This window comes from Parasteatoda tepidariorum, chromosome 1 (genome assembly GCF_982258835.1).
Source record: "Parasteatoda tepidariorum strain Cologne lab strain chromosome 1, Ptep-v5.0, whole genome shotgun sequence".
NCBI lineage: Eukaryota > Metazoa > Arthropoda > Arachnida > Araneae > Theridiidae > Parasteatoda > Parasteatoda tepidariorum.
In genome coordinates this window covers 70,229,735-70,257,328 of record NC_141755.1, presented here as the reverse complement: position 1 = coordinate 70,257,328, position 27,594 = coordinate 70,229,735, and the positions used below count along the sequence as shown (strand labels likewise).

At 31.2% G+C, this 27,594-nt stretch overlaps 3 protein-coding genes across 4 annotated transcripts in view; all 3 read right to left on the bottom strand.

The window, feature by feature from the left end:
• The window catches only part of LOC139424800 (uncharacterized), a 32,880-nt gene extending 22,213 nt beyond the window's left edge, over positions 1-10,667 (bottom strand). The window contains exon 1 of the mRNA XM_087156719.1: positions 9,736-10,667. Coding sequence (XP_087012845.1) covers positions 9,736-10,523 — 788 coding nt within the window. The 5' untranslated portion in view covers positions 10,524-10,667. The remainder of the gene's footprint in view (positions 1-9,735) is intronic.
• LOC107453234 (uncharacterized) lies at positions 3,567-13,723 on the bottom strand. Its single transcript, XM_043045960.2, has 2 exons — positions 13,603-13,723; positions 3,567-4,921 (listed from the first exon to the last, which is right to left on the bottom strand). The coding sequence occupies exon 2, from the start codon at positions 4,844-4,846 to the stop codon at positions 3,890-3,892; it is 957 nt and encodes a 318-aa protein (XP_042901894.1). The 5' UTR covers positions 4,847-4,921; positions 13,603-13,723; the 3' UTR covers positions 3,567-3,889.
• A 1,143-nt stretch (positions 13,724-14,866) lies between these two features.
• The window catches only part of LOC107453254 (uncharacterized), a 28,332-nt gene continuing 15,604 nt past the window's right edge, over positions 14,867-27,594 (bottom strand). For both annotated transcript variants that reach the window (XM_087166184.1, XM_087166179.1), the window contains exons 3-8: positions 25,965-26,234; positions 25,548-25,805; positions 25,122-25,435; positions 20,765-21,041; positions 17,522-17,809; positions 14,867-15,424 (exon numbers count right to left, since the gene is read on the bottom strand). In XM_087166184.1, the coding sequence (XP_087022310.1) occupies positions 15,276-15,424; positions 17,522-17,809; positions 20,765-21,041; positions 25,122-25,435; positions 25,548-25,805; positions 25,965-26,234 (1,556 nt within the window). In that variant the 3' untranslated portion in view covers positions 14,867-15,275. The remainder of the gene's footprint in view (positions 15,425-17,521; positions 17,810-20,764; positions 21,042-25,121; positions 25,436-25,547; positions 25,806-25,964; positions 26,235-27,594) is intronic.

Below are 27,594 nucleotides of genomic sequence, written 5' to 3'. Positions count from 1 at the left end.
CTTTATGAAATGCATAAAAAAATTTTATTTTTTATTATACAGATACTCTAAATGGTAATTTAAAGGTCTCTTCTAAATGGATGCTGATATGCGCGGCTTAGCACCATTGCGGCGCTTACTATAACTTTTGTTTTAAAAAATTTCATTTTTATCGAGGTGCGGCGCTTGCGACGAAGCGGCGCTTTCGCAGAAAAATACTACGTTAGTTTCTCTTTTGATTTTCATATAAATTAAAATCTTTTAAGTTGGAAAACTATATGGATCTGAAAACTACATTAAGCATAGTTCTAAACAAATGTATCATGGGAATTTTAAAAAATATTTTTATTAAATAAAAAGGAAAAATATTAAGTAAAGGGAAAATATCGTAGTACATTCCTATACAACTGAAAAGAGGAGGAGAGGGAAGGGTTAAATGCATGAAACCGGCCTCTCCCCAGATGGCGTATTCGAGTGTTGCGATCGCTAATATTACCCTTTTTTGATTCGTGTTTGGCGCCATTCTATTACATGAGAAAAATACACAAGAGACAATATTTCAATTGTCTGTATAGCAACGTAAGATGCGTCAATTTTCGTTCAAATTTTGCAATAAAGAATTAAATTTTTTTTTGTTGTTGTTATTAATTTTTACGTCTCACTAGAGCTGCACAATGGGCTATTGGCGACGGTCTGGGAAACATCCCGGAGGATGATCCGAAAACATGCCATCACAATTTTGATCTTCTGCGGAGGGGATGGCACCCCCGCTTCGGTAGCCCGACGACCTGCGCGCGAAGTCGAGCACTTTACGGTAGCACAGTTTAACGAGGACCAATACCGCACACCCTCGGTCCCTACGCAGACTGATGCAAGTGGTCACCCACCCGCACACTGACCGTAGCCAGTGATGCTTGACTTCGGTGATCTGCTGGGAACCGTGTCTTAACGATCAGTCCACTGTGGGACTTAAATTTTTTAAAATGATGTATAAGTTTTATTGGCGATCGCAACGCTCGAATACGCCATCTGGAGAGAGACTGGTTTCATGCCTTTGGCCCTTCTCCCTTCCCTCTCCTCCTCTTTTCAGTTGTGCAGGAATGTACTACGATATTTTCCCTTTTTATTTAATAAAAATATTTTTTAAAATTTCCGTGATGCTTTTCTTTAGAACTATGTTTAATGTAGTTTTCAGTTCCATATAGTTTTTAAACTTAAAAGATTTTAATCTATATGAAAATCAAGAAAGAAACTAACGTACTTCCTTCCTCTATGACTCTCCACACGTTAATGGGGAAAGCATTCGAAGTGCTACTATAGGTAGAGAGTTCCGCTATACGCCACCTGCAGCCCATTTCGATTGCCAATACCATAAAAATCAAAATTTACTCGAATATTATTAAATAAAATAATAAATTATTAACATTTTTTTTTTAATGGAGTTACCTTTTGATAACAGTATTTTATAATTGTGCGTAAAATTTTTTCTTTCGCTTATAAAGTTCTCAAGATATGGTGAAGTATATTAAAGTAAAATTTACATTTAGGGGTCAACCTTATGACCGTCCTCCTTACTAAACTATTAAGACGATATTTCTCAGATTGTGGCTACCCTCAAAATCTTGAGCGTAGGAAATCCAAATCCTTCGGGAAAAAAAAGGTACCATGTTTGTTTAGAGAAATTGACGGTGCATGGTGATCAGCAATGTACAGATCGCATTGACTTACAAATGAGCAGTTATCAATCATTCTGAAGCTGAGTGAGCTTCAAGTCTCCATCGGATATTGAACGACAGTATTTCACAATGTCAGCTTAGTGCCTTAAATCACTTTTCTCAAATACCTAATGGACAATTACAGTAATTTTTTTTATTTTAAAATCTCGATGAATTCAGAATTTCAAAACCCTCAGAAAACATTTCATTACTTTTCTAAGAATGTTAATTATAAATTATTTTTTATCAAAAGCTCCGTTTTCATCTGAAATGGGGAGTCACGTGCTTGTTCGTGAGTTACGTCACCTGTGCCTATCTGCCGTTCGTTAAAAATCGTTGTGATTTGAAAGCCATTACATTCTAGCTTTCGCTTAAATTTTCTAAATTTAATCCAATTGTTTAAGATTGCAAATAAATATGTCAGTAAAAAGAAATGTATATCAAATTATGCGCTAATATAGCTTAATGAAAATGTGGGCTAAATATAATGCAATATTATAATATTAAATTTCAATGGTAACCACAGAAACATTGTTAATAGCTGGCGAAATTCTCTAGCTTTGAATAAAGATTTTTTAAGTTCAGTAAAAATCGTTTAAAAATGCGTCATGTATACCTGATATTGCTTATTCATATACGATGCTTTATAAATACAAAATGATTTTATTCTTTCATTTATTTTAACCATGATAGTTTTAAAGAATATTTCAAATTTTTTTCCCGATGATTTATTTCTATGTTCTAAAATCCCCGTTTTATGTTATAAAATGCTGAATTATAATTTTTTATTAAATAATTTCAGATTTTAAAAATGTAGAAACATTTAAGTTATTGATTTTTAATTTTATTTATTAATTCCAGCTTGAATTTCACGCAGGTAATTATCTTCAGTATAACATCGTCCCGCAGTGGACTGATCGTTAAGACACGGTTCCCAGCAGATCACCGAAGTCAAGCATCACTGGCTACGGTCAGTGTGCGGGTGGGTGACCACTTGGATCAGTCTGCGTAGGGACCGAGGGTGTGCGGTATTGGTCCTCGTTAAACTGTTCTACCGTAAAGTGCTCGACTTCGCGCGCAGGTCGTCGGGCTACTGAAGCGGGGGTGCCATCCCTTCCGCAGAGGATCAAAATTGTGATGGCATGTCTTCGGATCGTCCTCCGGGATGTTTCCCAGACCGTCGCCAATAGCCCATTGTGCAGCTCTAGTGCGACGTAAAGTAACAACAACAACAGTATAACATCAGAAGACCTTTTAAAAAAGTTGCCATCCAAGCAAAGTCATTCCTTTTAAAAAAATCAGGTAGAAAATAAAATTCTGATTTTACTGATAATGTTGAATTACGTTCAATATTAGACTACGAAAACGTCCCACGGTTAAAAAAACGGCAAAGGGATTCTAACCCATGATCTAACCAGGAAGAGATTCAACACTGAGGATATTTTACAACAACACTATGGTCGATGGTCGTATCTTTCACCCACCGCTTGGACTCGAACCTGGTTCATCTCGTTGGGAGGCGAATGTTTTATACCCTTAGACATCAAGGTTCCTCACAGTTCATTTGACAATGAACACAACTCAACTACAATGCCAGGTTACTGACCTACTCAACATTCACTCCAACGCTGAAAGAGTACGATTGTGAACACATTATGAAGTCACTTACATTTTTCAGCAGGGTAAGTAATTCAGCTGAGAGTGCTAAGCTGTCAATATTGTGACATGCTGAACCGGAGTTTGACTTTTAGCGTAAACACCACAATATTTTCCACAATTCATCAACGCATGAAGAGTTTTCACTTTCTTGCACTCCTCATACACATTTTTAGAATCTTTGTTAAAATGAAATAAAAAAATGCAAATAAGAGGTTAAGTTTAAGAGAATTTAATGCACATTTTGGTGTACAAATTGTAACAATGGTACAAGAATACTTTTTTTCTTCTTCAGAATGAACAAAGCTGTGAGGAATTATTCAGAGATTATTGTGCTACACTCTATTTGCATGAGTCACACCTTTAAAGTTTTTCTCCATTATGAACATGCAAATGTCTAATTAAGTTAGATTTATGTAAAATGCATACATATTTCACAAGTTTTTTTTCCAGTATCAATAGACAAATGTATAATTAAGTTAGACTTCTGTATAAACCCTTTACTACATATTTAACAAAAAAAAAAAAGAAGACTTTTCTTAAATATGAACACGTTTATGACGAATCAATCTGAACTTTTGTTTAAAGCTCTTATTACATATTTCACAAGAATAAGGTCTTTCTTCAGTATGAACAAAGCTGTGAGAAATTAATGCAGAGTTTTGAGCAAAACTCTTTTTACATAAGACACAAGTATAAGGTTTTTCTCCAGTATGAACAGACAAATGTCTAATTAAGCAATACTTTTGTATAAATCTTTTACTACATATATCACAAGAAAAAGGTCTTTCTCCAGTATGAGTAGACAAATGTCTAATTAAGCTAGACTTTAGTAAAAACCTTTTGCTACATAATTCACAAGAAAAATGTTTTTCCACAGAGTCAAAATGAATGCATCTGTGAGAAATTAATAAACTTTTACTCGTAAAACTTTTGCTACACATCCGACAAGTAAATGATTTTTCGGCAAAATAAACGCATCTGTGAGACATTAAATAACTTTTTCGTGTAAATTTCTTTTTACATAATTCACAAGAAAGATGTTTTTCATCACAGTGAATCCGTCTGTGATAAGTTAATGCACCTTTCCGTGTAAAACTCTTATTACATATTTCACAAGAAAAAGGTTTTTCCCCAGTATGAACAAGTCTGTGGGCAGTTAATGTACTTAATTGTGCAAAACTTTTATTACACATTTCACAAGAATAAGGTTTTTTCCCGGTATGAACGTATCTGTGGGAAGTTAATGTACTTATTTGTGCAAAACTCTTATTACATATTTCACACGAATAAGGTTTTCCCCCAGTATGAATAAGTCTGTGGGAAGTTAATGTACTTATTTGTGCAAAACTCCTGCCACATATTTCACAAGTATAAGGTTTTTCCCCAGTATGAACATGTCTGTGGGAATTTAATGTACTTATTTGTGCAAAACTGTTGTAACATATTTCACACGTATAAGGCTTATCTTTAGAAGTTCCTTCCAATTTATTCATTTGTAAACAAATTGTTATTATAAATGACGTAAGAATAAGTTTCCCTCTTGAGTAAATTGGGAATCTTGTTATGACCTGAAAAGAAATAAAATAAGCTACATTAACAAATAAATATACAGGTTGTTTATTAATATTCAACTTTAAAACATATTTTTAGAATACTCGCGGTAAGTTAATATAGGTGTTTCTTATAGGTGTAAGTTAATACAGTGTTGCCGAACTCTTATTGCATACGGCACAATGGTTAGATTTCTCTTCGGCAGTCAGGCATGAATATGTAAAAGCTATGATATCCAAAAATTTGACAAAAAAGTGGGATTTTTAAACCACGTGATTATAAATCCCAATGATTAATTTTAAAATTGTATGAATATGAATCACATGCTTGATTTTAAAATTGCGTGAATGAGTATTGCAACATTTGATTTTAAAATGAGAGAATATGAATCCCGAAATGTGGCTTTTAAATCACGTAAACATGAAACTCTATATCAAATTAAAAAAAGGCGAAAATACAAAGCATGATGCATAATTTTTAGATCGCGTGAATAGGAAGCAGCGACATCTGAACTACTATCTGTCTGGCGGGTAAAATTACAGAAGATCTTATTTTCTGCCTGTAAAAGCGGAGAAAATAGCTGAAATGAGTAAAAATGCGGAAGGGTTAGCAGCTACGAAGTAGTTAGAATTTTCTTGTTATCTTTGAAAATAAATATAATTACTTTATTTAAACGACTGCATTTTTTTTAAAAAAAAAAACAGAATATTTACAAAAAAAAAAAAAGACCCGAAACTTTTAGAGAATTGGAGTTTTTCATAAAAAGACTGAAATTCGAGAGACTAAAAGTGAAAAACAGCTAAAAAATCTCATCCCTGATATATATATCTTCTTTTTACCCCATATTTGCATTAATGCCTAGTGGTTCAAGACTGCATTATTATAAGCGGGCCAGAATATTAAAACGCGAGGTCCAGGATAGTAAAATGCAGTAGTAGAAAGAATAAAAAGCGCCACAGATTTCAGATATGAGTGAATTGCAGCCTGCAAAACCATCCATCAAAACAAAAATGCCTGACTGAAGAATTCATGGGGGGACAAAATGACCAAGCGTATTTGCTGAACGAAAAAGCCCGTAGGACTTGTGAAATTTCCGATGAAACGTAGGACAAATGATGAATGAGACAAAAATATTTCTGATGGCTACAAAACTCATCTGCGATGTAAATAATTTATAGCCTATTTAACTACGCGGAAAAATTGGATAACAAATAAATATTTTTATTTTATCACTTTTCGCTGCAGAGAGAACATGAAATCACGCTGATTTCGACGTGCTTCAACTTTTATGTTTCCCGATCTCTCAAGACACGTGCCAAAAGGAAAACATTATTGACTGCAATCGGTCTACAAATAAGGTCGGCGGACTTAACGAGTTCTCACACTTTCTTAAGGGCAAATTGTTAACATCTGCATTTTTTAAACATAACTTTGAATTTTTTAATTATGTGAATGAGATTCATTAGTCTAAATAATGAATTAAGAAAGAGAATTTAATCAAAGAAATAAGAGGAAAAGATTCTTTAAAACTCTTTATAATAGTTAAAGGTGAAAATGGATAAATATTTATCTGGTTCCAGATAGCCATTTTCGATGCGTCTAAATAAATGCAAAGATCATATATTTTTACGCAAAAATAAACCCTGTAAGGGGATTTGACACAAAAATATGAGTTTATTGTAACCTTTGAAAAGAAATTTACAAAATCATTAAAAAAAACATTAAGTAAATCATAAATTTGAATTTTCTGCCTTTTTTTCACTGGCACACTCAGGCAGTTGCCTGAGTTCGCCTAATGGAAGATCCGGATCTGATATTAAAACCCATATAGGTACAAATAAATTTATATCATAAATCTCATATTTAAAAATAGTAACATCTAGGTCAAACATCTCTCCTTGACATCAAAGAATTTGCCTCTAATTAAAAATGTGCTAAATTACAGCAAAATTTTCACTAAAGTTAGCTTTCAAAAATAGTTGAATTAGTAGCCCTTCAAGCTTAAAAATAGTAGTCTAAATAATATCCTCAAAAATTTAATAATAGTAGCCTAAATAAAATCTTCTGACATTCAAAGTAGCACAAAAGGTCATTTAAAAAAACAAGCAAAGTATAGATAATATATAAAGTGTTTCCGTAAATATGTAGTTTTAGAATTCTTATTCTTCTCAGAATTCTCTTAAGGGAAAAAAATATATACATAGATTTGGGGGTCTCAAATTAATATTTATTGAGGAAAAAACATATACGTAATCGAAATTGGACAAATCACAGAACATGAAGGTGCATGTAATAGATAAAACAGGTTTGATTGTATGAGAAATCAGAGAATAGTTGAAAAACAATTCTTAGAAATTTCAAGTTTTGATCTCCAATTAAACCTGTTTTGATGTTTATTACACCAGCCTTTTATTACAGTGATTTGATAGATTTCGAAAGCATTTCTGTTTATTCTTCACTTAAATATTAATTTGCATGTATAGATTTCAACAATGAATTTGCGATTCCCCCAATGCGTATAGATTTTTTTTATTTTTATTTTTAATAAGGATTTTAAAAATCACAGGGGGTTTCGGGAAAGACCCTATGTTATCAGAGTTTATACCAGGCAAAGTTTGAGGAGCGCTGTCTTGTTTGAATTCTGGATAAAAATCATAAATGAATTATAATGCAATGAATTGCTAGACTAACCAAAGAATTATTATGAATAATAATTAGACCTCAGTGGAAGTCGTGATGCATATTTTCAGAATCCTTGTTAGAAATTGAATTAAAAACAGTTAGCGCATAAGGAGACTCAAGTTAAGAGGTAAGAAAAATGTTTTCAAGCTATGACTAATCATTCCTAAAGTACGCGAAAAGCAATTAATTTATTAAAAATAATCTAAAACTAGTTTATTTGCCAAATGAGACTAGAACAGAAACCGCTTTTAGCTTTACCCTCAAATAAACTGGTTTTAGATGATTTTAATTGTTCTTTCACAGATAAATATTAAATGGTAACCACTAATGTACTGAGTTTTATGACTTCAGCTTTGGTAATGATTCTAAAATATATAGATATATATATAGAGCAAACGATCATAACAGAATACTTAGTATAGCTTTAATAAGCATGAAAACAAATAAAAAGTAAAACATCAACGTTTTCTATCATTTCATCTCATATAAATTGAACATATCTCAAAGTGTTCTAAAAAAATAAAATGTTTGGAAATAATTTAAAGTTTAAAACTAATTAATTTTTGTTTTTCTTGGTAAAAGTAACTTCATTTAAAACCTACGGATACTTTTATCATGTCAAAGTAATGATAAATACTAATATATAAAAAATCCTACAATCAAAATAGGACTTTAACTAAAATAATACTAAATTAATTTCTTTTCTAAACCTGTTCAAAAGGTTGAAATTAAAATTTTTTTTAAACAAATGATTCTCTGTACACACATAAAAAGATTTGATTTACAAACAAGAAATTTTTTAATATATTTCATATTTACACTAAGGAATTTGTAATAAATTTTTTATCTTTTGCGTAACTTAGAATGTATTGGTATAAAATGACATGAGCCATTTCATTAAAAATAATTTCTTAAATCTAAAATTAACTCCAGCAAAATATTTATAATCGCAAATTGAAAAAGTATAATTTAATAAAAATCAAATGTAAAGATTTCTTCCTCAGAATTCAGATTGCCGGGAAAATAAATTCAGAATCGAATGAGAAAATGCGCAAGACACAATAATAAAAAAAGTAAATTAATAAATAGAAAAAACCTTTTTTAGGACAGTAAATAGCAACACCTATGAAGTGATCTGTAACATTTATTGTAATCTACACATTATAAAAGGAGTTATTTCATAAATAAGTCAGTTTTAATAAAATAATTTTTCTTGTGCACAGGGAAAAATAGTGTTCTTTTTTTTTCTCTCATAAATAACAGTTTTTTTTCTTCTTTGCAGTGAAAGAAATATGCTAAACTTTATTAAAGTACACAAATCTGAAAAAATAAATAAATTGCTTAATGAAAATTATACCGCATACATTTCAAATATTCATATGTGGGATGGCTAAGATGGTTCCTTTTAAATGGTAGTCTTTTTGCATAAATATTTGAAAATACTCATATGTGGAGTGACTAAGATGTTTCTTTTTTAAATAGCAACCTTTTTGATTAAATATATGCAAATATTTATATGTAGGGTGACTAAGATATTTCCTTTCAAATAACAACTTTTCTGCTAAAACATTTTGCTACACAAAACACAAATTATATGTTTCTTTTCTTTAACTTTTTTTATTCAGAGTTATTATCAAAGTATATTAATATTTTTTTTTATCATCAAGAGCATCTCCAGTAACTGAAACAATTTTTTTAGATACACTACTACAAGATGGATCACTTTCTTAATCAGAATGTTGAACAATTGGATGTCATTTTAAATTGTTTCTTGGCGTAAAATTTTTCATGAAAAAGGCGATTCTTTTGAATGAACAGGGCACAAGTATTGATGGAACTTCTTAATACATATGCTACAAGAATAAGGTTTCTCCCTTCTGCTAACAAAAAAAAAAAAAAAAAAACATTTTTTTATTAGTTAGCAAGGAGGGTATATAAACTTCTTTTGATCACCAAGAGCATCATCAATAACCAAAGCAACTTTTTCAGACACACTACTACAAGTTAGAGGACTTCCTCAACCAGAATGTTGAACATCCAGATGTCTTTCTGAGTTGTTTATTACACAAATTACACGAAATAGGCATTTCTTTTCAATGAACAAGAACATGAGTATTTAAAGAACTTCCCTGAGAGAATTTATTATTACATATCAGCATTATCGTCAGTAACCAAATCAACTTTTTCAGATACACAAGTTGGAGGACTTTCTTCACCAGAATGCTGAACACGCAGATGTCTTTTTAAATTACTTCTTTGTGTAAATTGCTTATTACACAAATTACACGAAAAAGGAGTTTCCTTTGAATGAACAAGGGCATGAGTATTTACGGAACTTCTTTGAGAGAACTTCTTATTACATATGCTACAGGAATAAGGTCTCTCCCCCGTGTGAACAATACAATGTTTTTTCAAGTCTGCTCTTCGGATAAAACTTTTATCACAATACATACAAAAATAAGACTTTTCGTTAGTGTGAATGGCATAATGCTCTTTCATATATCTTTCTTGTGTAAAACTCTTATGACAAACATCACAGGAGAAAAGCTTTTCATTGGTATGAATAAAAGCATGATCCTTTAAACTTCCAATTCGAGTAAATGTTTTACCACACAAACTACACGAGTAAGGTTTACCTTTGGAATGAATAAGACAGTGCTTAATTAGAGCACTTTTTTGTGAAAAGATTCGTGCACATATATTACAGGAGAATGGTTTATCATTTGTATGAACAAAACGGTGAACGGCTAAATTGTCTTTACGCGCAAAACTCTTATTACATACGTCACAAGAAAAAGGTTTCACTTTAGCATGAATAGTTAGAGTATGTTGCTTTAGGTGCCCCTTTTGAGTAAAAGTTTTATTACATATTTGGCAGGAATAAGGCCTTTTATTATGCGCAAGAGAATTTGATACATTTGTTAAATCTACGGACATATCGGTGATTCTGTTTTTTATTTCTGTTTTGTTTTGAGCATATCCAGTCTCATTTATGAAAACACCAATTAGTTGAATATGATGAAAAATAAAATTCAAATTTTTCACAAATATAAAATAAAAACTTCTAGGATTTTAATGAATATCTTTGTAAAAATATAGTCTAAAATTTCAAATGCATATAAAGTTCAAATAATTTCTTCAGGTGCCCTAGGAGAAAGTTGATTCAGGTTTAAAACTTCATTTCCAGATTAATATGAAAGATAGAATTCTCCTAAACTAAATTATAATTAAAGTATCTTCATTTTGGGTTCTTAAGATATTAAGTCTCAAATGATTTGTTTAATCGAGTTCATTACATTTCACTCCAGATTTCTAGAAGTCAAAAATTTATCATATATGATACAGATAAGTTTTGAAATATTGCTTTAGTTCATAGGGAACTCTTTTGAGACCATGCATCAGTTATAAAGTTAATATTGAAGTAATGAAATAAAGGTATGATAAATGATTAATTTATATTCTTCCCAACTGAATTCGATGAAGTTGGTTTACATGTGTAACTTCACAAGTTTTGTTGTTAGATTATGTTGAATGCATCAGAATATTCATTGATTCTTGATTCTAATCTAAAAAGAAAGAAAAGAGACTTTAAATGCAAAAAAAGTCTTCTTTTACCCATTTATGCTGGAAAAATTTAATTTAAATTATAAGAAATAATTTGAAAAAAAATTTAATTTTTTTTATTAATGCAGAACTCATGGAAACTTTATTGAAGTCTAGGAAATAATCAGAAATGTTCCCGACTGCTATATTTTTAACAACTTCAACTGCCTCAAAAACTTTTCAGAAAATTACAAGATATAAGCAAATGGTGCTAAATCCAAACCACATCTAAAAATAACTCCTTAAATAAGTTAAATTGAAGCCGCTATACATCATTGATTTCAACTGGTGTGCTGATAATAGTAAATCAATTTTAAGTCAGAAAAGGGTTAGGTTTTATGACAGATACTTTCTTCTTACCCCAACTTTGATACAGCATTTCATACATAATATAAGCTCAAGAAGTTTTTGATTATTTAAACACACTGAAGATTTTTTGTTGACTTTAGGTTGTGTACATATCATATACCGAACAAAAATGAACACTTGAAAATCTTCCAGTGTAGGGAAAAAACTTTCCATTAGGAAATAGCAAATACAATCAAAAGAAAATAATGTTTTTTTTTCCTACCCCCAATGCTCACAGGGTTGACACTCATCATTTAAGTATCAGTAGGGCACATTTGTTGGCTACTCTTTCAGAGGCACCATATTAGGTGGGGCAACGTTGCTCCCACAGTAAGGACAGATAGTACAGAGAATGAAAGAACATCCATGCGCCTCGTCCAGGATTCAAACCCAGGATCTACGTGATGTCAGTTCCGTGACTACCACACAGCTTTCTTGGCATTTTTCAAGGATTTTCAGGTTTACTTAATTTTAACTAAGCTGAAGAATTAATAAATTGTTCTTTCATATAAATGTATATCAAAAACTAAACATGGCAAATTTAGTAGTTTTATTCACATGTTCTATGGCTATATATATATCTACGAATAATTCTCTCAAAATAATATCATGCTATACGCAAACATATATTTTTAGGTTAAAATATAAAATATGATTTTTATTTAATATAATTTAAAACATAATAAACAAAAGTATTTTTTGGAAATTTGTCTTTTGACTGAACAGGACAAAAGACCGAGATAGTTAAAAGTAATAAGACAAGACATTACTTATCAATAGAATATTAAAGTAAGATTACCTAGTTAACAGAGTCGCAAAAACTTTGAACAACAAATTTTATTTCTTTTAAAATGCTAAAATACATTCACTTTAAGTAAAAAGTTCTTGTATCTTAGTCAAAAATGTCCTTTGGAAATCTAAAATAATTGCTTTTCTAAATTTTCAAAATTACTCTAATATATATCTATAACAGCCTACTAAACAAAATACTCTTTAATTGTTAAATACTCATTACTTGTATTAAGTGAGTCTTAACAGTATCTAAACTTTTTGCAGAGTATTTAAAGAATAAAACACCTATTTGCACTATATTTTGCTTCAAATTATCATATTATGATTGCAAGTTCTTTTTGCTGATAGATTTAAAAAAAATTATAACCATTTTAACAACTTTAATCTAGAAAACTGAAATAAATAAATAAAATTAAATTTTAGAAATTCAAACAATGTTATAATTTGTGCATAAGCTTCCTTCCAGAAACTATATTTAAAAGAATGTCTCAAATTATGGGCGAAAATTACGATCACTAATTATGTTATGTTTTTTGAGCTATTACAATCTTTTGGGAAGTATTATTGTAAGAAAATAGAGCAGTTTTAAGCTGTAATACATATGTATAAGGAGGTGCAATTAAATTTTGATGTTTTAATGAGATTTATGAGCGTAACAATGGAATGCCATTACATTAATTTGATGAAAAAATATTAAAATAATTAATGAATTTAAATTATTTTATTTTAATCGAACTCTGTGTTGTCCCACTTCTTGATACCTCTTTCCTCCTTACAGTTTCTGATCCCCTTTTAGGCGTGACATTAGTGGATGGCCCCCTATTTAAATTATCAACAAAATTCTTATTTATTTCAAAAGAGAAAACAAAAAAATAACAAATGTTTTGACATGAAAAAGCAGCCAGAAGAAATGCAAACCTTGTGATTTTCAATCATATATTGAAACCTTAAAAAAAAAAAAAAAAAAAATCAAACTAGTCTGTCTCTAAAGTAGTGATCTTTTTTAGTTGCTTTAAAAAAATTATAAAGCTTGAGAATTTAGTCAGTTTAAAAAGTTCGAATTAAAGTTGCTTCCTATTTACCTAATTATATGCTAAATTCTATTATTTTTCAAAAGTATTGTTAGGACAAAAGTGACACTGATTATGCATTTAAAGGGTTATTGCAATTTAAAACAACAATATATATGAGGAAAGTGAATATGAGGAACACCCTTTTTGAAGGAAAATTATGTAAAGAATGTTAATATTATCAATTTATAATCATTACTTACAAGAATGGGAAAATATGGAGCATTAATTGTCAATTTCAGAAGACAAGCAAGAAAAAGTTACTCATACAACAACAAACAAAAGAAAGGCTATTATAACCATATTAAAACACTTGTTTTACAATAATTTTAGCTTGCAACTTAGATGGATAAAAAGTGAGCCACGTGACAAAAATTTTAATTCTCATTGGCTTTCCATAAAATTATTAAAAGTAAGCCTGGGACAAGTTTGTTCGCCATCTAGTGGGACTTATGAAAAATAAAAATTCATTCATCCTTATTTACTAGTTATGGTTTTTAACTTTTTATCAAGTAAAAAAAGAAAAATAAGTGTTTTTTTTTGTTATTTTTCCCATTAAATATTAGAATTTTATGACTAAAGAGCAATTCTTCGATTCGAGGGGCCGTAAAAAGAGTGGCAAAATATTGATGCAAGTGATCCCCGCTGTTTCTTCACATTTTTATCTTCCTCCGAAATCCGCAAAAGTATTATACTCTGAAATGAACTAACAAGTTGACAAGTTTATTTTATACATGGATATAAGTTTCATGTGTTAAAGATTAAAGATATTGATAAAGATATTGTGATTTTAAGATATTGATAATTGACCCTTCATTAGATTTTCTTTTCTTTTTTTAATGCGGCATTCGTTTTTATGACAAATTTGATTTCTACAAAAACAGAGCCTACGATCAACAACACTAAAATAATTGAATAATGGAGTGACGTTATCCATATTTTTTTTTTTTTTTTTTTTTTTTTTTTTTTTTTGTGGAAAATCGGTTTTTCAGTATTATACATGGTATTCCTTAATCACCACACTTAATGTTTATTTTTAGAGTCCCTGTCCATGAAGGAGCACATTTGAAGTCGAGAATTAATATTTAAGGGAGGAAGAAATAAAAAAGTATGTCAAACATAACATATCTGCGATGCAAAAGCAGAACAACCACATCAAAAAAAGGTGTATAACAAACTTTGTTTCTTTTATTTTTGTTGCAGTCGTGGCTAAAATTGTTTATATAAAGTTACTGATTGATAGTTAGCAAGTTTTAAAATTTTATTTGTTAAGCTTTCAGAAGTAGAGTTGCGAAATTAAAAATTTTTTTAATGGAATAATTTTTATCTCGTTAAAACATACAAAAAGTAAAAAATGTTTCAATAGCCTTATAATGTTATAAAATTAAAATGATCATATTCAGCATATTTGGAGGTTAAAAAAAACATTTTTGCTAGTTAATGTTCGAAATTGAGACAAACACGGTATGCTAATAGCCAAACATGTATAATCTTTATATATTATGATTATCATAAAATCTTAGCATGTTTAGAAATTGTACAAATTCTTGAAGCAACGAAGAAAATATTTTGACCAGCAAAATATATGTAGTCTAATTATCAAATGTGAAATACATCACAAGGGAAAAGTATATCAATATGACAATAAATGAGTAGATAGATTGGTTTAAAATATTTAAGCGTCATTTTTAAGAATTTTTCACTGTTGAACTGCAACCAAATATGTAAAAATTGGAATGATAAGTCTTTTTCACTTTCTTAAATCTGAAAGAGGAACAATTTTTGTTCATTATTTGTTTACAATTTTTGCCACCATTATTTATGCTAAAACAATCACGTCACATTGTTTTTTCTCAAATTCATGCTCCAGATGTCACTAAGTTTCATTAACCACTATTGTTATTTTTTTATCATAACATTTCATAATCATAGGCACTACTTCATACAGTATTCCAGTAACCAAAGTAAGCCCTCCAAGAAGATGAAACATTTGATCGTAAGACCCCAAGTAATCTCTATAATGACCTATAAAAAGAGAGTAAAAAAGCATTAGAATTTGTTCTTAGAATTTTATTTTAATACGTTATCATTCGTAATGTGCTCCTCATTCTACTTTTTCAAGCTCATGACAAGGATTTAATTTGGTTGGGTAGATGTTAAAATAGTTTTGCATATAGTAGTACTGGGTAGATGTTAAAATAGTTGTTAAAATAGTAAGCAATATCAATTAGCAGAAATTCAAGGAAAGCTTTATTTTCCAAAAGGTTCTTTATCATTACCAGGTAGGACAAAAAGATCAGAATAATTTACTGTTTATGTAACTGCATCTCCTTTGAATATATAAATTTTAGAACGAAATTCATTTGTTGCTGAAGTAAAATATCCTTATAGGATAAAGTCTCCTTTCCATCGGGCTAAACATGTGAGATTTCATGGTTTTCTCTCTTTATAACGTAAATAAGGATAAGTTCAAATAAAGTTTTGTTCACAAAATTGATCTTGAAGTTCTTCTTATTCTTCATATTCTGATTATACCAAATACGAAGTTTCCGCTGGACAAATATGCAATATGGGGTGGGGTTTTCAGGATATATATATATATATATATATATATATATATATATATATATATATATATATATTTATAGTAAAATAAATATGTACAAAAAAACACGAAGAAAATTAAGAAAAACAATAAGTTTCATTTATTGCGCATAAGCTGCAAGTAAACGGCTATATTATTACAGCTATATTAAAACAGTTATATTTTTTAAAATCATTCTTGAAAAATTTCCCGCTCATGTAAGTACATTTGAATTCGCTACTCGCTTCATAGATTTTGTTTCATTCTGTTTTTTCTTTTTCTTTTATTTTATTTTCTGTTTTTACCCGTTATTTTTACTTATTGTGTTCTATTTTATTTGTTGTACTTTTTGTAAACAATTTTTTTGAGTGCTCCTTACACTATTGTATTAATATATTTTGCTTTGGCTATATTGATACAATATCAGAAAGCACTCTTTTTTGCGGATATAATCGTGTGGGCTGATAAAAAGATTACATCTTTTTTATTTTCCAGCTTTTTTAAAAAATTTTATCCCTTTTTTTCCCCCCAGTTGTTTGTTATTTTTAATTATTATTATTTTTCTTTCCCCCCCTTTTTTTCATATGTCTGTAATTTTCCTTTGTTTTATCTTTATTTTTGAACTTTATATATATATATATATATATATATATATATATATATATATATATATATATATATATATATATATATATATATATATATATATATATATATATATATATATATATATATATATGACAATCTAAATTTATTGTAAAACAATAATTTTCTATTTAATGCATAATTATTTTTGTCTTATTTTTAAAAATAAAATTATGAATTATCATATTTAGACTAATAGTCAACTATTATTACATACATATTTATTATTAGTTATTCTTATGACTCTACTTTTTAGAGTAATCTTAGAATATATAATTTCCTTTTTTTAGAACATATTATAAATTTTTTCTAGTTCTGAATTTTTATCTCGAAATTTTTTTAGCGTCCCTTCAATTTTGAAGTATCGAGAGTATACTGTATCTATCTACATTTGAAATTGGAAACAAACACATCAGTTAAATTTACATTAATATTTTATAACGTATGGTTCACGACTTGTTTACTGCACTCTAATTTAGGTAATATTATGGTGTCATGGTTTTCGCGTGTTTTCCAGACTATCATCAAATGATAAAAAGTTTCAGTGATAGGTGCTGTCAAAATAACTCCATTAATAAAATTCGTTAGTAAATGACATTCTGATTTAACGTCACTCAAACATTTTGCTGCCTTGTCAAAGAATTTGCCCGTTTATTTAACTATTCTTGTAAAACTATATCAGTTTTACACAGTGTGTTCTTGATCTCAATTTCCTGATTATTGTGCGCATGAACAAATTTCAGATTACTTTTCTTCCTTTCATACTGTTACGCTGACCAATAATTTGGGAAAATTTGTGTTTCAATGTGAAAAAGAATGCAGCTTGAAATTAGACTTTCCACTTGCGAGACTGCCAGCTTATAAATACTAATATACACACTTGGTATAATTACCTATTATTAGTGGTGTGGTGAGAGTGACTAAACCAGCGATTAAACCAGCTCCACCAATGGCTATCATTTGTTTGTCTTCGGGTAAGTATTTATACAACAAAACAGAGAACAAAATCATACTACTTCCTTGCATCATTCCGAAAAAGAACAAAATTGTCACGTAAAAGGCGAAAGAATTGGCCAAAGGAAACAGTATCAAAAATACTCCTTCAAAAATGTGGACTGCCATCATGAAAGTTTGCTTGGGAAGATATTTATTGTCAGTCACCCAACCAAAACATAGACGCCCTAAAATAAAGAAAACAAAACATAACTATGAAGTGCATACTGAACATCCATATATAACTATATTAACCCATACTATTATCTATAAAACTACATTTATCCATCCATCTTTATATACTAATACATGTTTCATATGAGTTTTTTATGAGCAGTAGGTAAAACAGTTGACGCCCGGTGGCTGAGCGGAAGCGCTTAGCGCTGTCGTGCCACAGGTCCCTGGTTCGATCCTCGGACCAGGCAAGGTTGACTCAGGCTTTCATCCCTTCAGTGGGTCGATAAATGATTACCAAGCATGCTTGGGAACTAAACAGTGGGGGTTCCGCGTTCGGCTGACCACCTGACCGGAACATCTGCTCCTGCACCCTAGAGCCCAAGGTCGTCGTTGTTGTTGTTCATTTACGTCGCACTAGAGCTGCACAATGGGCTATTGGCAACGGTCTGGGAAACATCCCTGAGGATAATCCGAAGACATACCATCACAATTTTGATCCTCTGCGGAGGGGATGGCACCCCCGCTTCGGTAGCCGACGACCTGCACGCGAAGTCGAGCACTTTACGGTAGAACAGTTTAACAAGGACCAATACCGCACACCCTCGATCCCTACGCAGGCTGATCCAAGTGGTCACCCACCCGCACACTGATCGCAGCCAGTGATGCTTGACTTCGGTGATCTGCTGGGAACCGTGTCTTAATGATCAGTCCACTGCGGGACTAGAGCCCAAGGTCAAGAAAACTGAGATGGACACAGTAGGCCTTGGCCCTCTATGGGCTGTCGCTTAGGTAAAACAGTTGTTGTTGGCCCTGTTTTCTGCTTGAGATGTGTTGTAGTTAAAGTAGCAAATATGTTAATATCATTTTAAAAGTAGACTTCAAAAGAAATTTTTTGAAAGTAAAGAACAATAATTTAGACAGCTGTCTCTTTATATAATGGATCTATATAAATGTCTAATCTATATAAATGTCTAATCTATATAATAACCTCTCTAATTAAAAAACTAGATAGCTTTTTCACTAACAATCCCCCATACCTAATTACTCACCAATTAAAACAATAAATATGTATCCATTTTAATCACTATCTGAATCACTAATCAGACAAAAATGAATCAGTAAATCATAAGCTTATTACTTTATTAAAAAGTTCGTTCACTTTAAAAATATACAAAATGGAAATAACAGTCGACATGTTTCAAACGGTCAAAAATAGACGCCCATTTTCAAGACTTGCCAGACGTGAATGAGAAAAAACAATAGTGATTTGAAATCCTGAATTTCCTGGTTTACCCCTCTCCGCAACAGTGGCTTCTCTAATTTTTTTTTCACACCTTAATTTTTCCATTTTTCCTTGGAAACTATGCGAATTTATTTCAATTTTTTCCCCTTTTCATTCACATCTAGCCAGTCTTGAAATTGGGCGTCAATTTTTGAGTGCTTGAAACATGTCGACTGTTATTTCCATTTTATATATTTTTAAAGCTAATGAAGTTCTTAATCAAGTATTATTTTACTGCTTCAGTTTCTTGGGATTGTATATTTAAATCCTAAGTTTACTCAGTTGATCATTAACTAAATCTATAAATCAGTAATTGAATTAACAAACTGCCAATTCTATGAATAAATCACTCAGGGAATCACTGACTCACAATCACTAAATCACTATGGAATCTTTAACTGAATTACTGACTAAATTGAGCAATCACAAACTGAAATCCTGAAGTAAATTATTTGAATTTTTGTCGTTATAAATTTTTAAACCACTTTCCTTTAAAGTCTAAATTATACATTTTAAATTACGTAATTTAAGAAAATGTTAAATTTGATATCGTAATATCAATAAACAAGGTAAATTCAGGAGTAATTTTCTGAAATTTGTAGACTCAACTAAAGCTCTTCATAAGTTATCTCCATAAGTTAAAGGAAGTAGAATTCCTCTTTTGTTTGAAAGAGACTTTTTAAGTTAAACTGATAAAAATATTATGTTTTGTTTGTTAAAACAAAAAAATTTGTATTAAAAAAAACGAAAAAAAAAACGCTTTATTAATGATTCAAAATAAATTTAAACAATTTTTCCGGACAAAAATATTGTTTTCATTTTAACCAAAATGTAAATGAAAGAATCATTAAATTTTAAAGCGACGCATTAATATCAGCGTTAAAGAGAACGATTATTTTGCTAATGTCTTTTATGTTTTTTATTCCTCTGTGGATTTAATTTCTATTGATAGACCTGTGAGAATCGGTATAGCCTGGCCGGTAGGGCATTAGACTCGTGTTTGTGAGAATGGGAGTTCGATTGGCCGATGAATTCCCATGCATTAAAATGCTGACTTATGCACGTTAGATCTGACGGGGTCACAAAGTCCTCTAATTTCCCATACAAATCAATACCACTGGGGGAACCGTGATGGCTCAGGGGATATAGTGTTTGTCTTCCAATGAGGTGAACCGGGTTCGAATCCCAGTCGATGTGAATTCTCCATCCGGATAGCACCGACCACAGTGCTGATGTCCTCAGTGGTAGACGGATCATGAGTTAGAGTCCCCTTGCCATCAGGCTAACTATGAGAGGTTCTCGCGGTTTTCCTCTCCATGTAACGCAAATGCTGGTTAGTTCCCTCAATAATTCCTCCACGAAGGCAAACTTCTCCCAATACTTGATCTAGTAGTTCCCTTGTCTTGTGCATTGGGTTCAAAATTACAAGGTTACGTAGTTGAACATTAGTGGTCGTAAACCCATAAATTGGGTCGGCTGTTCAACGGCGGTTATAAAATAGACCTGCTTAACAACCAATTTGCATTTTTCAGACTTCTTATACTCTGCCAATTAAGTTGACTCGAAATTATTAGTTCAGCTGTTTGCAAATCATTACCTGAATGGTAAACAAAACGTATACAAAATGTATACAAAACATGGCAAACAATACACGGTACATAATACGCAATGAAAATTCTCTCACCTATCAAATCTCCAATGGCCATAGAATTTATCAGATACTTTCCGTTGAATTCCGGTATACCTTTATCCACTCCATAATCCACTAGAACTGCTATCACTATAGTTAGAACAAGTTGGAACTGTGTGGTTCCTATGCATATCACAACGTACATTGGATACTTATAAAGCATGAAAACAGTTTTAATACCAGTTGCTAAAGTTAGCACAGTTTTGCCACTTGATTGGGAAGAATTAATTTCGCCTTGTTGATGATCAGTTGAAGAGGTCGAAGAGCTGCCCTGAGGAAGAAAATATACTCATTCAGAATTTGAAACATCCCCTTTTCTTTCATTTTGATGTGTTTTGATAGTTCTATACTTACATAATTTAGATTCTAATCCTTGATTCATCTAATAAAGAGGTCTTTAATTGTGGTACGTCAACCCTTGTCATTAACATTACATTTTTCCAACTTTTCGCTTTTATATAAATAAATTATCTAATAAAAGTCTTAGGTGATTAAAATATTTTTTGTCTTTTAATATTAATAAATACTCAATTTGTGCTTGAAGAATGCACAACTATAATTTTAAGATTTCGCCGAGTAAAATGTCTTGTTGTTAATCCATGTTAAGCCAACGTGGAAATTTTTGTTTCGTTTTTTGTCGGCAAATTTAAGCTTGTCACAAATTGTTTATCGGATATTGTATCTATAGTCCTTTTATTCTGTTAGGTTCAGAAACTGAAAGGCTGCCCACTTGACTTATTATTATTCTTTGAATTTGAGTCTACAAGGTTCTTCTGCAAATATATTTCAAGATACAATAGAAGCGATTTCAAACCTATTGTGTTTGGAATGCATTCCCGACAGTGAGTTTAATTCTTTTCCAACAGTCAATGATTTGATAGATACTTCTATACATAAAGGATTCATATAGAAGAAACACGATTTTATAGAAGCTTTCTAAGGAATAAAATACTTTGTAGTTAATCCCTGTTAAGGCAAGGAGGAAATTTTTGACAGCAAATTTAAGCTAGTCACAATTGTTGCCTGTATCACTTTAATTTTGTTAGATTCGGAGACAGTAAGACTGTCCACTTGACTTACTTTATTACTTATTTGAATTTGAGTCTACAAGGTTCTGCTGCAAATATATTTCAAGATACAATAGAAGCGACTTCAAACCTATTGATTGGAATGCATTCCCGACAGTGAGTTTAAGACTTTTCCAACAGTCAATGATTTGATAGATACTTCTATACATAAAGGATTCATATAGAAGAAACACGATTTTATAGAAGCTTTCTAAGGAATAAAATACTTTGTAGTTAATCCCTGTTAAGGCAAGGAGGAAATTTTTGACAGCAAATTTAAGCTAGTCTCAATTGTTGCCTGTATCACTTTAATTTTGTTAGATTCGGAGACAGTAAGACTGTCCACTTGACTTACTTTATTACTTATTTGAATTTGAGTCTACAAGGTTCTGCTGCAAATATATTTCAAGATACAATAGAAGCGACTTCAAACCTATTGATTGGAATGCATTCCCGACAGTGAGTTTAAGACTTTTCCAACAGTCAATGATTTGATAGATACTTCTATACATAAAGGATTCATATAGAAGAAACACGATTTTATAGAAGCTTTCTAAGGAATAAAATACTTTGTAGTTAATCCCTGTTAAGGCAAGGAGGAAATTTTTGACAGCAAATTTAAGCTAGTCACAATTGTTGCCTGTATCACTTTAATTTTGTTAGATTCGGAGACAGTAAGACTGTCCACTTGACTTACTTTATTACTTATTTGAATTTGAGTCTACAAGGTTCTGCTGCAAATATATTTCAAGATACAATAGAAGCGACTTCAAACCTATTGATTGGAATGCATTCCCGACAGTGAGTTTAAGACTTTTCCAACAGTCAATGATTTGATAGATACTTCTATACATAAAGGATTCATATAGAAGAAACACGATTTTATAGAAGCTTTCTAAGGAATAAAATACTTTGTAGTTAATCCCTGTTAAGGCAAGGAGGAAATTTTTGACAGCAAATTTAAGCTAGTCTCAATTGTTGCCTGTATCACTTTAATTTTGTTAGATTCGGAGACAGTAAGACTGTCCACTTGACTTACTTTATTACTTATTTGAATTTGAGTCTACAAGGTTCTGCTGCAAATATATTTCAAGATACAATAGAAGCGACTTCAAACCTATTGATTGGAATGCATTCCCGACAGTGAGTTTAAGACTTTTCCAACAGTCAATGATTTGATAGATACTTCTATACATAAAGGATTCATATAGAAGAAACACGATTTTATAGAAGCTTTCTAAGGAATAAAATACTTTGTAGTTAATCCCTGTTAAGGCAAGGAGGAAATTTTTGACAGCAAATTTAAGCTAGTCACAATTGTTGCCTGTATCACTTTAATTTTGTTAGATTCGGAGACAGTAAGACTGTCCACTTGACTTACTTTATTACTTATTTGAATTTGAGTCTACAAGGTTCTGCTGCAAATATATTTCAAGATACAATAGAAGCGACTTCAAACCTATTGATTGGAATGCATTCCCGACAGTGAGTTTAAGACTTTTCCAACAGTCAATGATTTGATAGATACTTCTATACATAAAGGATTCATATAGAAGAAACACGATTTTATAGAAGCTTTCTAAGGAATAAAATACTTTGTAGTTAATCCCTGTTAAGGCAAGGAGGAAATTTTTGACAGCAAATTTAAGCTAGTCACAATTGTTGCCTGTATCACTTTAATTTTGTTAGATTCGGAGACAGTAAGACTGTCCACTTGACTTACTTTATTACTTATTTGAATTTGAGTCTACAAGGTTCTGCTGCAAATATATTTCAAGATACAATAGAAGCGACTTCAAACCTATTGATTGGAATGCATTCCCGACAGTGAGTTTAAGACTTTTCCAACAGTCAATGATTTGATAGATACTTCTATACATAAAGGATTCATATAGAAGAAACACGATTTTATAGAAGTTAATTAAGGAAACACGCTCATTTGTGAGGGGAATTTTTCCGCTTTAAAACTGTCTAGAGTTGAGGCATTAGAGTAGAAATATTAGAGTAGTACATTTTTCCTCGTAGAAATCATAAAGAAAAATATGGTAGCTACAGGAAAAATTATTTTTTTTATAAAACTTTTCTATGCTGCTCAACAATGGATGGATTCAACAATGGATAATAATAATGAGTTAAATAACAATAATAAACTGGATTTAGTTTGAAGGAAACGTTTGATAACTAAATTCAGTCCCCCTGAAATTTTGAACCAGCATAAAATAATCTGAATATTACAACTTTCGCATGTAATAGAAAATACGAGAAGTTAAATCCACGCGTTTGAAATCATTTTCGGTGAAAATGGTGGCTATTGATAAAAAAAACTTTTAATCGCCATTTTTTTGTATTTAGTCTCCTTTAGGCCAATGGCTAATGTTAATTTTATCCTATAATAGCACCATAACTCTGTTACCACTGTTATAAATTTAAAAAACTCTTGAGAACCTTGTCACAAAAAATAAGTTTAAAAAAATTCTTTCTATACTTTTTTATTACTTTTGGCTGATAATCTTCCCCACTTATTTTTCCTTTTTATTTTAACATGGCTTTTTCGAAACTCTTTCGCCAAGGAAAATAAAAAAGAAAGTTACATTTCAAGTGCAACTCATTTGAAATAAAGCTATAATTTTAAACTACATGTACCATCTTGTTTCGAAGAATTATCTGGGCCTTAGAACAGACAAACAACTTAAATATTTTAAATTCATTAAACCTTTTTAAAAATCGCCAATTCTCAAAACCATTCCTTCATTCTCAGTTTTTGCAAATTTTTATGAGCTATTTAATAATGCGGAATAGGAGAGTAAACTTTTAAATATTAGACATTTTAACTAAAAACACTTTTTATTTTCAGAAAATTGGGGCTTTTCTCCATACCGACGTTTTACACTATTTTCAGAATAAGCATAGAGAGCATTGGCTATAAATAGGCTAAACCTGACCAAACAGTCGTGAGTAAGTGTTGCAAACTTATAGCAGTTATGAAAAATAGCATATCATTCGCAAAATAGCATCGTTTCATCGGGACGACGCAACTTTTCAAAAACAACCTTAAACATCTCAATGTTTCCTCTTAGATTTCGAATAAAGTCAATTTGTTTAGATATGCACTCATAAACAAGCAATGGAAGACGAGAAAACGATTGCAAAGAAGTTAGAAATGTTTTGAAATATGAGAATAAAATCATTAATTTATTAGAAGAGAAGCCCCAGCCTGTAAGTACCGTAAAATGTATTAATTCTCTGCTGATTTTCAAAAAATAAACTTAAATATTTTCTCTTACGTCATCTGAATCAGGCGCTTGATGAAACAAGTCCAGAGTTTCTTCCAGTTCTTTGAGCCTACTTTGCTCTTCGCTTTCGCCACCACCAGGATCCTGGTTATCCAAGTGTCGTGACAATCCGCTTCCAAAACTTGAAAATTTTCTCAGATCCAGTGGATCTTTCAAAGACTTAAGTTGTACGGGTTCAAGTGGAACGTCGGAGAGAAAAGACGCTGGGATCGTACTGATCTCACTTGTCATCTCTGTTTCATCTTCTGGTACATCTATCAACTCCTGTTGACGTTCCTCTTCTTTTTTCCTTTGAAGGGCTTCAACTGGAAAAAAAATGAGTAACATTTGATTCTCCATTATGTGTCACTATAATTTAAACATTTTAGATTCTACTTATTAGAATAGATAAAATCAGTTCTAATTCTTTAAGCCTACTTTGCTCTTCGCTTTCACCATCACCAGGATCCTGGTTATCCAAGTGTTGTGACAATCCGCTTCCAAAACTTCTAAATTTTCTCAGATCCAGTGGATGCGGATCTTTCAAAGACTTAAATTGTACGGTTTCAAGTGGAACGTCGGAGAGAAAAGACGCTGGGATCGTACTAATCTCACTTGTCATCTCTCTTTCATCTTCCTGTACATCTATCAACTCCTGTTGACGTTCCCTTTCCTTTTTCCTTTGGAGGGCTTCAACTGGAAAAAAAAATGAGTAGCATTTGATTCTCCATTATGCGTCACTATAATTTAAACATTTTAGATTCCATTTATTAGAACAGATAAAATCAGTTTCTATAGATGGGTACTACTTCTACTGAGTAATTTATAAAACACAGTGTTGAAAGTTAAGCTTACCTAATCTCTTATGCCTCTTGGGGTACTGTATCCAGAATGGAGTTTTCAAAAGAAGGCTGAATGGCAAAACATGCAGAGTTATACCAGCTAGGATCAGAAAAGTTCCAGGAAGAGTGAAATTATTCAAGATGAAATCTATTAAGAAAGGGAAGCCGAGACTGCCAAAACTGGCTCCCGATAATGCGATGCCAGAAGCAGTGGCACGATACTTCTTGAAGTACTGATTTACGGTCACTCGGTAGAGAGTGTTGGCTAAAGCAAAACCAATACCTGCAACGAGAGAGACATTGGACCAGCCTATAAGCTTCTATAATGTTATTCAAATCGACTCAAGTGCAAGACAAATAAAGATTTTCGGTATGTTTTTTTCTTAGATGCTATTTAACACGTTTTTTACAGACAAAACTTATTACCTGTCAAGAAATTCGACGACGAATTAGCGGCTTTTAAATCATTTTAACTCCTCTTTTGCTTTGGTTAATTCCGTTATCGTTATTAATTTTTATTTTTTCATTTGAAATGACAATGAGTGGATATTTGAAGAACATGAATAGGGGATGATGGCTTACTTTCATAGCCATAATGTAAAATTAATATCGAGGAGACATTTAAAGAACTTGAATAGGGGATGAAGTTAATTTAAGTTAATGAAGTTAATTAAGTTCATAGAGTTAATTTAAACCGGGGGTACAATAGGATTACGTTCCTATATATATATATATATATATATATATATATATATATATATATATATATATATATATATATATATATGTATGTATGTGTGTGTGTGTGTGTTACGGTGAAACACCGAAATCTGGAGAATGTCGCCATTCACCGGTGAATGTCAACATTCCCGTAGTCGCTTGGTGTATGTCCGAAATATTTGCTAAATACCCTTATTTCTGACTCTCACCGGTGAATGTCAATAATCACATAGTCGCTTTGGTGAATGTCCGAAATATTTGTTATATCCAATTTTATATTAATTTATTCGTTAATATTATTATATTTATTTGATATATTTATATTTATTCTATATTTTAATGCTTACTGACGATAGATTAGAAGAAACATCAGTGTAGGGTATACCGGGCAATGGCATTTGACCTTAAAAAACATCAGTGTAGGGTATACCGGGCAAATGTATACCGGGCAGTGGCACTTAACCTGAAAAAAACATCAGTGTAGGGTATACCGGGCAAATGTATACCGAGCAGTGGCACTTAACCTTAAAAAAACATCAGTGTAGGGTTAAAATATCGAATAAATGTAATTATATCCACGAATAAATTCATATCAAATCGAATGTAATAAATATTTCGGACATTCACCAAAGCATATCTGTGATTGTCGACATACACCGGTGAGGATCCGAATGTACAAGAATGTAATGAAATATTCGATCTTTCACCGACGTATTTGGTGTCTGTCGACATTCACCGGCGAAAGTCAACAACCACCGATTTCGGTCCTTCGCCGTGACTTATATATATATACAATAATGTATATGTATTAAGTGTGGTGATTATGGAACACTATTGGTAAGATCATAAGTATTCGGTGATTTTGAAAGATTTAGTACCTAAACTGGAAAGATACGTTATATGCTAACAATTTCAAGATAACG

What these genes read in the sequence shown, in the direction of transcription:
- LOC107453234 (XM_043045960.2), bottom strand. Translation starts at nt 4,846, where the DNA reads ATGAATAAATTGGAAGGAACTTCTAAAGATAAGCCTTATACGTGTGAA.